This window comes from Dermacentor andersoni, chromosome 4 (genome assembly GCF_023375885.2).
Source record: "Dermacentor andersoni chromosome 4, qqDerAnde1_hic_scaffold, whole genome shotgun sequence".
In the NCBI taxonomy this organism is placed as follows: domain Eukaryota; kingdom Metazoa; phylum Arthropoda; class Arachnida; order Ixodida; family Ixodidae; genus Dermacentor; species Dermacentor andersoni.
Genome location: NC_092817.1, coordinates 56,819,483 through 56,832,539, shown reverse-complemented (window position 1 = coordinate 56,832,539; position 13,057 = coordinate 56,819,483). Strand labels below are relative to the sequence as shown.

General features: G+C 44.7%; 1 protein-coding gene across 1 annotated transcript; it reads left to right on the top strand.

Annotated features, from left to right (window-relative positions):
- The first annotated feature begins 532 nt into the window (after positions 1 to 532).
- LOC126536119 (nucleoside diphosphate kinase-like) lies at positions 533 to 12,346 on the top strand. The gene is made up of 4 exons (XM_050182982.3): positions 533 to 856; positions 2,027 to 2,128; positions 5,403 to 5,515; positions 11,919 to 12,346. Exons 1-4 carry the CDS (start codon positions 680 to 682, stop codon positions 12,040 to 12,042), a joined length of 516 nt encoding a protein of 171 aa, XP_050038939.1. The 5' UTR covers positions 533 to 679; the 3' UTR covers positions 12,043 to 12,346.
- The last annotated feature ends 711 nt before the right edge of the window (positions 12,347 to 13,057 follow it).

Sequence of the window (13,057 nt, the reverse complement as noted above, 5' to 3'; positions counted from 1 at the left end):
CGACCACCATATCGTTCAAATAAATTCCAGTTTGTGAAGTCGGTGAAGTCGCGAGGGAATTTAACTTTTTTTCCTGTATGGCAGTGAACATACGTTTGAAGACATCTTACAAACGAGTGTAGACGCGGTACCAAAACCAGAACAGAGACTGTTCTTGCGAAGCAGTCAAAACAGTTGGTAGCTGACCTTCGCCAAATGTCATAAAAAAACAAATTATTAGTTTTTTTAACTTACGTGCGTGAATAAAAACGTCCAACAAAACGCCATTGTTTCACTAAATCTGGCGCAGATTCGTGTAAGTACGCTTGGTCATAAGATAGGAGGCGTTGGTCATAAGCCACATCGTGCGTATCCGTATCCGATCGAATAATTTTGTTGCATTGAACTTAATTTTATTGCTTAAGCGCGCCTATGTGACTGTACCAAGTATGCAATTGACGAAAATAAACATTGTAACGTAAGACTAATTTGTAGTACTTGCATTTTGCGGAAACTTATGCACTATATGTTGTGTCGGAACCTTTTCTGTCCGCGCTGCTCCGCGCAGTTCGCACGCACGCACGGACCACGCACGCACGCACCCTTCCGCGCCGGTTTCCGCGTGGTGTGTTCCGTCCTTCGATCGGAGCGCTTAATTGTGTGTAAAAATAGCGCCAATAAAAAGAGACACCCGTGCCAAATGGTAGTTGGAATACTCCTCTCTCTATACGCATCCATGTCGTCCGCGGTGCAGGCCTTCCGTGAGCGTACGTTCGTTATCGTGAAGCCGGACGGCGTTCAGAGGGGCCTGATCGGCAGAGTAGTCAGCCGGTTTGAAAAGAATGGCTTCAAATTAGTGGCTATGAAGTTCCTTCAGGTTAGTAGAGCAGCTCTTTATTATTTGCATGCTTGCGAACGGGGCGATGTTTGTGGGTTGAGATCTTGTGCTTTCGTTTGGTGATAATCCATTTACGTGTTCCGAAGTTATTGGATTTCATAGAACAACCAAAGGGACAGGAATGCGTTGCTAGTTTAGGATGTCGGTAGTAGTGCTGATGCACCATTTCTTCTCGGGAACAAAGCTCTGTGTAGTTTACATTAACCAGAAAAGAACGTTTGCTTGACGCCGTGGCCGGATTGAGAAAAGCGAAGGGTCGCATCTAACGGCCCTTCCGTCGCGGGACCCTTTGCCCCGCGACTTCATTAGAGCGGAACAACGGAGACCGGAGCTGCAACCTAATTAGCCACCGACTCCCTTAGCCCCTCAATTAGTTAAAGAAAAAAAGAAGTTCCGTACGATTACAGTTTGCGATAGTGCTTTCACTTCACACCAATTGGACAAGTGCAAGTATTCTTAAAAGCCATGAAAGAATAGTATAAAATAATACTGTTAGACTATTAACAGAACACCAACCAAAATGATGGTGTGAAAAGAATCAAAGAAAGAGACTCATTATTTGACAAATTCATTCATTCCAAGGACCTAACAATACTGCCAGAATATAAAATAATTCGAAATAAGCTGAATTCAGATCTTACGAACGCTCGAAATGGATTATACGTATACAAAGCAGTTTTCTGCTTTGTATACGTATACAATTTTACATATGTCATACTAATTAACAGAAATTCACTAATCAAGTTTGTAACTAGTTGCCTTATGGCCCATATTGCAATTTACAAATTCTAGCCATGGAGTTCGCTAGGTGAATCCACTCAGAATGAATTCTCAGGATGACACCATTTTTGAGATGGTGACTCCCGAACTTTGCGGAGAAATGCATTGGCGCTCCAGTTAATTTCATAGCAAAACATTGTTTTATGCATTGAAGCGCAATAGTAACTGAAACACCAATGCATTTTTCTGCAAAGTTTAGGAATGAATACCTCCAAACTGGTGTCATCATGAGAATTCATTCTCATGATGAAAATAAATCTACCGCTGTCTTAGCAACAATACACTATGCTCATAATCGCCAGCTTTTTGAATACCTAAAACTGAGGTTGTTTTGCCCATTCAATAATTGAGTTGTTTTCGCATTTGCAGGCAACAGAAGAAACCTTAAAAAAGCACTATGAAGAGCTCTCTCAACGCCCGTTTTTTCCTGCTCTCATAAAGTACATGCAGATGGGTCCCATTGTAATCATGGTAAGACGTACAAAATATTATTTGATGTTAGTGTATGCAAATTTGTTCTTGAAATTCTCATTGAGTGTGTGATCCTGATAAGTGGGATGCATGGTCAAATGAAATATGTGCATTCTTTGTTGTGAAATGTTAAATACTGCAGATTAAGAATACATTTGTATGGTCAAACTTGGCCACTGTAATGAAAGCCTAACTTGCTACGATGGGTGCACTCATAAGGCTTAGATGGAAAGTGGTTAGGTAATGAGACTTAAAAACAAGTTTTATCTACCATCTACTTTTAGCCCCATGTCGCATACACTTCACTCAGCAAGTCCTTATTCTAAGCTTCACCTTAGCCATAGTGCAAGGAAAAGGAGACCTTTGGCCACCATTGCTGCTGGGATTTGAACTCTTCCCATGGCAATTTGCAGTTGGGAGATGTTAACGACTCAATTATCATGCAGCTTTGGGGCTTGGTAATTTTTGTGGGGCTTTGGTGTGCCACACACACTCTGGGAATGGTGGCAAACTTGCACGTAATTTGGAGGACACAACAGGCAATGCTGGATAAGGACGATGTTGTATGCATCACAAGGATCTGGTTCTGAAGTGTCCGCTGTCTGCTGCAGTTGCGGTAAAAGAGTTCAGAGTCGGAGGAATTGCTAAAGTCTACTAAGCATTGAACCACATTCTTTTTTCTAGCAGCCCATCGTTGGTTACTAGATTAAATCTTGGGGGTTCATAGAAAAAGGGGAAGTGTTGCTTCCTGCAGGTGAACCTCGCCTTGTAAATGTTGCTGGCAACTGCTCTGCCCGAGCACCATCCATCAATGCAGTGTGGTCGGATGTCTGTCGCAGACAATTTTACCTATGTCCTTTGTATTTTCAGACAAGTACATGAAACAAATGCTTGAATCCCGTGTTGTGCATCCAAGTGTTTTTAACTCTTGCATTGCTACCATTCTGCAACCTTTAGAAGTCAGGACCTAGCTAACAGACATGACTAATGTTTACACATTGTTCTGCTAGGCTACTCCATCTGAAGTGCAAACAGGTATGTTACGTCATTGAAAGTGTTTTAACTCCTACATTACTGCCATTGTGCAACTTTTAAAGGGTCTGTCTACAGTTTATTTCTTATTACTACCTCTTATTTTATTGCACAATAAAAAGCCTACCATTTGAAGTGTCTAAATGTGCCATGGTTTCTCTGGGAAGCGAGTAGAAATTTCTGGAAAGTGATTAAATGTAAATATACGAAACTGTGTATGGATGCCTATGGGCTAACTGTATGGGCTAACTTTCGGTGTACCACCAAGAAAAGTTAAAAAAAAAGACATTGTAGCCAAAGGGTGTGAAAGTTTGTTTACATGCTCTTGCTCAGTCTTCCTCTAAACCTTCAAAAAAAGTCACTCACTGTCGAACAAAATGTCAATGACCTCATCATGTACATGGTAAGACATGGTCAGCAAGCAAGTGGAAGCGGAAGGTTTCTGCCAACTGGCATTGCTGAGTACATGACAGGTACTGCACGCCGAGTTCACCGAGATAGGTACTGCTGAGAGGCGTTGAAGTTTCCCAACTTCACTTCCGACGCAAGCTTCAATGCTTTCTCTAGGTGCAGACAGTTACTCACGACCCTTTCTGCTGCTCTTTTTTCTTGGAGGAAATGGAAGAGTCCATGATCAACCTCCTCAGAAATTACGGGCCTTCCATTGTTCATGTAGTGCTTTAATCTGCCTTTTCTGTGGAATTGCTGTAGTAGAGTTTCGTAGGTTGAGTTCCATTTCTTGACTTGATTGCGGTCTTCTCCAAATTGACGGGCAGTCTTGCTCGCATTGCTGCCGGTCTTCTGCTGCCATTGGACCGCCTCCACTTTCTCTTCAATTGTGAAGCTGTGTCGCATCCTGATGTCCTTGCTGCTCTGTGACAAAAGATGAAGTGACCAAGTTTTTATGGTCGCGGATTGTTCAGCATTGTTCACTTATCTCCTGTGGTCCTAGCTTCTGCCAAGGTAACCATTGCAGCAAAGGTGGATGAACCAAAGATGACTGTCATTCCCAGTCAGCATTGTTCTTTATCTCCAGTAGTAGCTAACTTATCCCTTTTTTGATATGGTCACCATTTGTGGCAGTGGCACCAGTGCCACCCCCCCACGGCAATGGGATTACAAGTGGGCTATCTTTCTGTTCTTTCGAAAAGATAGCAAATCATACCAAAACAGGGTTCGGGCATCTCTTGGGATATTATGGTAATGTGATTGCACAACTCATAATTTCTTTTGTCACCTATATATATAATCTCACACGTTTCCCACAGGCACAGCATGAGTAGTCAATCCAAGCCTTTTGCTTGATGGTTAAGTAGGCACAATGTGGTATGGAATGCCGACACTGGTGTTGTGACAATGCCGGCATGCCTTGAAAATGCAACACATTTTGAACATCCTAAAAGGACAGCGACCCTTGCACCACTCCCACAACACTACTTGCACTGTTGTGTAGTTACCATGTCAAGAGGAGATTACTTGAGGACCCATCAACTCACCACTCTGTTCGACTGCTTGAAGGCAGCGCCACTTTTCAACATGTGCCTAATGAAAACAAGAAAGAAATTTCTGTCTCACACGAGTAAAAGTTAACATAAGCACATAAAATACAATTTCAGGCAATAAAATAATGTAGCCAAGGAAAATAGCTGCCCCTATGCAGATTTTAGGTTACGTGATGGTACATAGATTGATTGCACTGTTTTACCATCGAGCGACACCACATGTAATTTTTTCACCGCTTTCAGAGCCAAATTAAATATAAAATTTCTTCTTTATGGGATACAAGCATGTTTGTTTTGATCAATGTGGCACACAATCTTCTAAGTCCCACCACAATAAAAAGACATGTTCTGAGTGGTAGACAGTCCCTTTAGAATTTCAGGACCTAACAGACATGACTAACGCTACACGTGGTTTTGATATGTTGTTCCATCTGACGTATGAACAAGTATGTTGCTTCATTGAAGTGCAGTGGTTGATGTGGCAAATACAGCAACTGACACATACTTGTTTGACCTGATCACTTTACATTGGTGTCACCTGTAAAACAGTGCTATGTGACAACGAATAGCACTCTTTTGCTTTCGTGAATGATATGTGTAGCTGAACCTGTGTAGTGCCGTTGATAATGTGTAACAAAACTCCTCACAATTTTCTTTTTATGCTCATGACAGTGCATGTTAAGAAGTCCTGGTTTGGTAGTTGATGTGGATAGGAAAGTAACCTTCATTTTCTTCTCCAGGTATGGGAAGGCAAAGACATTGTCAAAAGGGCACGAGACATCATTGGCGCCACAGACCCTTTGAAATCGAACCCTGGTACCATAAGAGGTGACTATGGAATTGCAACTGGCAGGTAAAGCAACATTCATGTCTTGCAAAATTCTGTTTGCCGTTATCACCCCCATCGTCCCTGCCACCTTCTTGTCACCTTAGGAAGTAATTGCTGCAGTTGTTGAAAAGTTTTGTTGGAGCTTTCTTTGTAGGTTTGTGGAGAGTGTTTAGGCATTCTCATAATGCCTGCTGCTGAAGACAGGCTTAGGTGCAACTTTCTATGCACTCTTATTTCGAGACACAGAGTGCACATGCATTGTGTGCGTGGCATGTAAGTGCGTAATATGATGAGGAGGGCACGCAATTCTTTCAGAGCCAGAAATGACATCACTACCATGTTTCTAATCTGGCTCAGGTTAGACGTTGCAAGGCAATGCTTGGTTCTCATTAGGGGCAGTTAACTTGTAGTTCTTCTTTAACTCGACATGGCACATTGAACATATATAGCCTAAATGATACTCACTGCAGGAGAAGGTTACCGATTTAATATTGTTAAGTACGGCGCACTTGGCCAAGAGGCAACAGCCCACACTAGCCTCTAATCATCATTGTCGTCTTCACACTACTGGCCTCTTCGTCATCATAAATACTGGTCCGTAGCAATATGTTTATTCCATCTTCTCACATTGTTATCTTTTATCTCCTCTCCTTACATCTTGCCTATCTTATCATCGCCCCCCTTTGTCTCCTTCTTGGGTATTCAATAAATACCCTCTCCACAACAAAGAAATTCATCAGCAATGATGCCAGTGCAAGTTCTGCACAGTCTTGGGCTCACACCTTGTTCCCTCTGGTTGCTTTGGTTCACCGACACACTCTACCTTCTCAAGCCCGCCCGCGGCTTTAGCTTGGTTGAGGGCAGTTTGCAGTAACCTTCTGACATGGCTGCAGAAAATGGTGCCTGGTCTTCCACCCAGCTATTGTGTCTGCCTATAGCAGTCGGCTATGATCTTGGCATAAGAGGCTCAGAAAGGCCTGTCTTTCGGAAAGCAATTCGTTGCACAGTGCAGTATGCATCGTTTGTTCCCTGGATGAACAAATCCAACCCTACACCCCATCGTCAGTTTCAAGTTATCGGCGACAAAATTCTCCCATTGGCTGAGTTCATGGAAACAGTGATTAGCATGGCTTTCTTCTTCCTTTGTCGGTGCACTCGAGGCCTCCTTTGTTTCCTTGCAGAAAAGGTAGCACACATGGCGATGACAGGCAATGTGTCTCTGCTGGCTGGCCTCAGGGGTATTTTTTTGTTGAGCCTGTAGCAGCGTGACTATCACTTCCAAAGCCAGTGGCGAAGAAGATGGGCTCACCTGCAAGTAGCGTGAGAATAGAACATGCTAGCATGCTCAACCTGAGCGGCTGCAGTGTCGGCTGCTCCCAAGATCCCGCTGCACCATGACTGGTCAGCTTAAATAAACTGTGGCTACAGTGGCTACCTCTTCGCGCCACCCCCCACAAATTGGTGACCCAGACGACTGAGCCCAGCCATGCCAGCGTCAGCATACCGACTCTACCGAGGCGAGCGACGTGGCCTCATGTGGTCCGGCAGACATCTCGCGGTTGTAGGGTGTTCGGGAATTCTACATCGGCATGCCGGATATCTGTTCATTCAGCTGGATAGCCACTTCTTTCTCAACAAGGTTTCAAGCTCTGGCTGCGTTCCAGGCTCCAGCTGTCGTCCCCCGGCCCCAACTTTTATGCGAACTTACGGGCAGCCATCCTTGCTCACTACGTCAACTCTAGCGCTCATTCCACAACAGGTCTTGTCTTCCCACATTGCCTGTGTCCACTCGTACCGATCGTCAGATTGCGCTGGCCCCAGCATCAGACCTCTACTCGGCTCGTGAGCGTCCTCCCCAGCTGAGAGGCAGCTGTATGATGACTGTTTCCAAGGGATTCACTGGGCCAAACGTAAGCATTTTTGGCTCTTCTATGGCCCACCTCTCTCCTTTCTTGGACATTTCCACAAGCTGTTCACTTTCCATTCGGGGGCATCTCACTCATCACCAATACAGAAGCTCTCCCACCGGCTCCCGTAGGCGCAAATTTCGCTCTTGCAGGCACGGCGACGCCACACGCACAACCTTCGCGATGCGTTCAGTGACTACCGCAATCCTGATGCTATTGGCATTCGAGATTTCACCGAAAGCAGCAGCAGGCGAGCCTTCCAAAGTTCTGTGCTCACACCTTCTGCGGATGCACAGCCTACCAAAGCTTTACAGGAGCAGCTCTGCCATCTGGCATCTTCAGCTTGAACGTCACTTCTACTTCTACATTGTGAGTACCAACACTAGTGCTATCTCCACGCAAGTTCCAAGCTGCCAGACGGTCTACTTTTGAAGCTCTGAATTATACAGGCCCAGGCTTCTATGAGAAACTGCGGCAGGTCACAATTTCACACTACGGCATCACTGTGGCCGTGCCGCGCCTGCAACCTACGCTGCTGGTGCTGCCTGGTACATTTCTCCTGGACTGCGTGAACCCGACACTACCAAAAACCATACAATCTGCACACTTTACCTGGACTTTACCATTGGACTTTATTTCAATCGCAATTCGCACTAGGAGGGGGGCCCTGTACCGGCGCGACTGTTGCCTCCAAAGCCTGTGACGAAATATATGGGCTCACATGCAGGAAGCGTGAGAATAGAACACACTAGCATGCTCGATTTGAGCGGCTGCGGTGTCAGCCGCTCCTGAGATCCCGCTGCACCATGGCTGGCCGGCCTAAATAAACCGTGGCTACCTTTTCGCACCACGTCCCGCAACCCTGCCTTCCCTCCCAGCCACTCTTAGTTTCCTCACAGAATAAGTAATGCAAGTGACAATGACAGGCACTGTGCCTCTGCCAGCTGGCCTTGGTTTTTTTTTTTTGTTTGAGCCTTAGAGGGGCTTTCATATTACGGCAGATGATCTGCTGCCAGTATGTGCCTGTTGTCCAAGCTTGTTGATTAGGCCCTTTTGCCCCAGAGGGAGAGTGAGAATATCATGCAGTAAAACCATGTTGATACATTCTTGTGACTTTGTTGGCTTTTATGCTCTGAAACACTGGTCCCATTTACTTTCCATATGGTTATGTGTATTAAATTCTCATTTTTACCTTTCCCTTCCTGGTTGTTATGTCCAAAAAACTGCGAGGACACACCATTGGTGTGGCATCGTCTGTTGGTAGCACCTACAATGACAGCTGCATGTTGCCGCACCTGCTCTGTAATGCAGTTGAATCACCATCTCCGTGTTGAGGTTGTCACTGGTAACTAAGCTCACGGTGACTCACGGTGTTGAAAGGCAAGTGTATATGAAGGCCAAAGGGGTTGCTCAACACCCATATTTGCAGACGCTGTTGTGGCCTTGAAAACCTTGTGCTATTACTTTGATATTCACGGATGTGTGGAAACCGAAAAAAGAGCTGTGAGTGTCCAAAAAGAGGCTGTTATTATCATAGGATTAGACACAAGTGCCAGGTAGAAATCACAAGGCCCATTTTGTGCTATTGCAGGCTACAGCTGTTCCCGTAAAGTGTTTTACACTCAATTTAACCTCCAGGCAGCGATGATGAGCTCTATTTAGTGGTTTTCAATAATTTGCTAGCTTTCTATTCAATTTCAGATTAAGTTTTCTAACAGAGTAGCTTTTTGCTTCATCTACAGTGCTACTGCAAGACTTCATGGACGTTACGTTTTCCCGTATCATGTTATTCTTTTCGTTTGGTTTCCTATGAAACGTGTCAACAGGGTTCTACTGTATTAAAGGTAGCTTGCCTGTGATGTCACAAATGCAGCTTCCTATTGTGCCGTTCCTCTACTGTGGCAGCTACGATGACATCAGTGTTTAAGATTTTCTGCTGTGGTTAACTTGTTTCAATGCCATAGACACGATCGGAATGCTGCTGGCCTCTTTTCTAGCGCCATGGCAGAACTGACAGAACCGTTGCCTGAAACACCAACAGATGCGGCTTCTCACCGTGCTGGACTTTCAACATAACGACTAGAATAATGTCAGTGCAAGCCATCTAAAAATGATGGCTTAGTGCCTATTTGGGGATGTGGGTAAGGGGAAGGGAGATCACGCTAAGTATGGCTCACTATGGAACCTTTGCAAGCAAAGCTCCATAGTGAGTTAAATGTCTCTAACATTATACCATGGCAAGACCGAGTCCTTGAAGGACATCACTACCTCAGGCTAGTACTTGTCCCAGAATGTTTTGAGTCCTTTGCATTCTCACAAGAGGTGATGCACACTGATGGGGAACGGATGATTGGAGTCATTCCATTATTGTCAACACTGCCATAAGGTAATGATGTCGTCTGTTGTGGTGTATTCTGCCCTGGCCTTAGTTTATGAGCCTTAGAAATGCTGTCAGTTCTGTACTCCCATGTGCAAAGTACGGGACACAAGAAAAGTATTACGAATTACATCACAAACTTGTGTGTATGTAAATAAATGAAGGAAAAAGGAACAAGTGCTGCTACATAGACTGTAGTGTAGATAGTAGTGTAGGCTCACAAATACATCTGTCGATCACTTACTTTCTGTCTCGAGCCATTTCCCATCCCGGACACAGCAGCAGCCATTGCTGCAGCTGCTTTTGTCAGTGGTTGGGTGACTCCTTTCAGCTGCCCCATTGTTGTAACCACTGACCAAGAAAGACAGTTTAAGTGTACCCTTATAGCTGCTCTCACGGCTCCTCTGGCCATCGGCCACATACATAACACTGCCTACTGCCTTTCTGTAAATGGTGTGGTGGAGTGCTTCCAATGGCAGCTCAAAGCTGCACTTTCCGCATGAGTCGCAGGAATGCTGGACTGAGCGTCTTCCAATTGTTCTCCTTGACATTCGTTCTGCTCCAAAAGTGATTCTCGGAACTTGTGTGAAGCAGCGGAACTTGTGTACGCCTTTCCCCTGTGGTTGCCAAGTGAGTTTTTCTGCTCATGTCGCCTTGTTTTCTATGGGACCCTCAACACTACTTCACTGCTCTTCAGCGCAGCTTTTCTCACCTCTGCCCCATTTTGCTGCAGTACCAGGCCCTTGCCAGGTATTTGGCAACTGGGACCTTGCAACATGCACACTTTTTCGTTCGCCATGGCACTGTCTGTTGGCTGCTCACTCTTGTCTACGACAGACCATTCCACATGCTGAAGCATGCAGTGAAGAGATTTACGTTGGTCATCAATGCCTGACACGATGTTGTTGCTGCTGACAAAATCAAACTGGCATATATTGCCGCTGTATAGGCTGCTGTCCAGCTATTAGCCTTGTGCGCGACTGATGGCAGCACTGCGAATGATGCTCCAGTGGTGTCAGCTGAGGTCTCGCCTTCATCGTCTGCTACGCCCTGGCTGGAAGCTGCCTTTTCATGTGTTTCCTCGTTCTCTGACTGTGTACTTGTGCAGAAGGCATAGTGCTCTCCAATTATCATCTCCATATATTTTTAGTGTTAGTTTTATAAATGCCAGCATTAGCAGGATAATTAACATTATATATTTAATATAGATTCCATACAACCACCTCATGTTGTAGCCGAGTGGCTATGGCGTTGCACTGCTTAGCTCAAGGTCGCTGATTTGACTCTGGCCATGGCGGTTGCATTCGATGGGGGTTAAATGCAAACATGCTCGTGTATGTACTTGGAGGTGCATGTAAAAGAGCCCCAGGTGGTCAAAATTAATCTGGAGTCCTCTACTACAGCATGCCTCATAATCGTACGGTGGTTCTAGCCTGTAAAATTGCAGAATTTCTTTTTTAATTAAAAATAAAGTTCTTCTTCATATAACCACAGCCTTCCTGGGCAGACACGATCTTGAGACTCACTCATAAAGCACTGCACCGAGCAAATAAATGAGAGTCTATGCAGCCTTGGAAATGAAGCATGATTACATTTTAATAATTCCTCATTTATTTTTGTGGGACAGTAATTAGTCATTGTAATAAATTACATTTTGACTGAAGTGATGGTAATTGGAATCGGTTACTTTTTTTATGCAATGTGTACAAATCTGTGGCAGACAGTGCGATTGACGAGCCCCGAGATTGTTACAGTCCTTAAGGCTTATACATCATTAAAAAACAAATTACTGTATTTGCATGATTCTAATGTACATCTTTTTTTAATAAAAGGTGCGTTTAAATTTGCATGTGCATTGCAATCATAAATAATCCTACTCAAAATAAAAAACGAAACCGATTTTTACTAAAAAAGAAAGTTCACTGCAAGGTAGCTAGCCACACTGCTGTCGAATGGGCTGTGTGAAGAAAGCGACGCTTCCAGACTTCACAAGGTGGCTCCATGATGCATGGTGTACCCTCCCACAGACGATGGTTGCGCGAGCCTTTAAGAAGTGTGGCACTTGTAATGCATTAAATTGAACTGGAGATGACTTTCTGTGGTCAGTAGACAGTTAATGTGTGCTTAAATCTGTTCATTTCAGAAACGTTGTTCACGGCAGTGACTCCTTGGAGAGCTCAAAGAGGGAAATCAACTTATGGTTCAGCAGTGCTGAGGTTATCCCTTGGCAACAAGAGTTGGACGATTGGCTGAACAAGGAGAACTAAGGCACATCTGCTATGACATTCATCAAGTGTTTACAGTAATTTTTGTACCTGTGTCTTTGTATTTAGCTTGTAATCTTGTGTTAAAGGACTGCAGCCTATTATAACATTTATGCTTATGTTTCATTTTTTGTTGCTTTTTTATCATTCTATTGTTGGAAAGCATGTTATGTATCCCCGGCTGAAAATAGTGCTGCTCTGCAATGTAACTGATAAAGAGAACTACTTGAAAAGATTTCTTTACAATATTTTTTCTTGCGTCACAGCTGCTTATTCTGAGTAAAATATTTTTCTGATACACTGAAAATTGCAGTATGCATCATGCACTTCTATATTTCAAGTTGTGGAGGCGCAATTTGAAATGAAGAATGAGAAATTAAACAAGAGAGTTTCTAGCGCGGCGCTCTAAAGAGCATGCCGGTGATCTCAGAGGCTATTTCAGATCTGGATCCTGCGCCACAGATGGCGCCACGGGTACCGCTGTTAGCGTGTACTACCGCTGTGGTCGTTCGTCGTTGCACGCTTCCAAAGGTGCACCCATGGGTGTACTCAAAGCATACCCAAGGGGTAAAAAACGAGCGCCACACAAAGTCGGCCAGCCGACAGTGACCGAACAAACGTGCTCGGCCCGAACGCGGCCCAGCATACCTGCTGCCGTTGTTGGTTAAGAGTGCGAAGGTGCGTGCGATTCGAGGCGTCTTATTTTCGGCAAGATGTGCCTGCACGTTAGGGGTTGGGCCAACTTGGAATGGCAAGAAGAAAGGCACATTATTAATATAAAGGATGCCAAGCTTCTAGCTACCAGGTTGGTGCTACATCGAAACATCGCGTTGGTAGTACTATTACTGAGCTCAGTTGGCTGAACAGCTTCCGGTGAGCAACCAATGAATGGCCAATGAACGCAGACGCAAGGGGGGGGGGGGGGGGGGCGTTTAGGGAACCGCTGTTCAGACGGAGTACGTTTAGATTTTGCCGCATGCAACGGCCCCTATGTACCGACAGCGCAGCCCATGATACG

Bases quoted from the DNA above. Each gene is read 5' to 3' on its own strand.
- LOC126536119 (XM_050182982.3), top strand. From the start codon at position 680: ATGGTAGTTGGAATACTCCTCTCTCTATACGCATCCATGTCGTCCGCG. The intron at 857-2,026 runs GTTAGTAGAGCA...TCGCATTTGCAG, and splicing joins TGGCTATGAAGTTCCTTCAG to GCAACAGAAGAAACCTTAAA. The intron at 5,516-11,918 runs GTAAAGCAACAT...TGTTCATTTCAG, and splicing joins TATGGAATTGCAACTGGCAG to AAACGTTGTTCACGGCAGTG.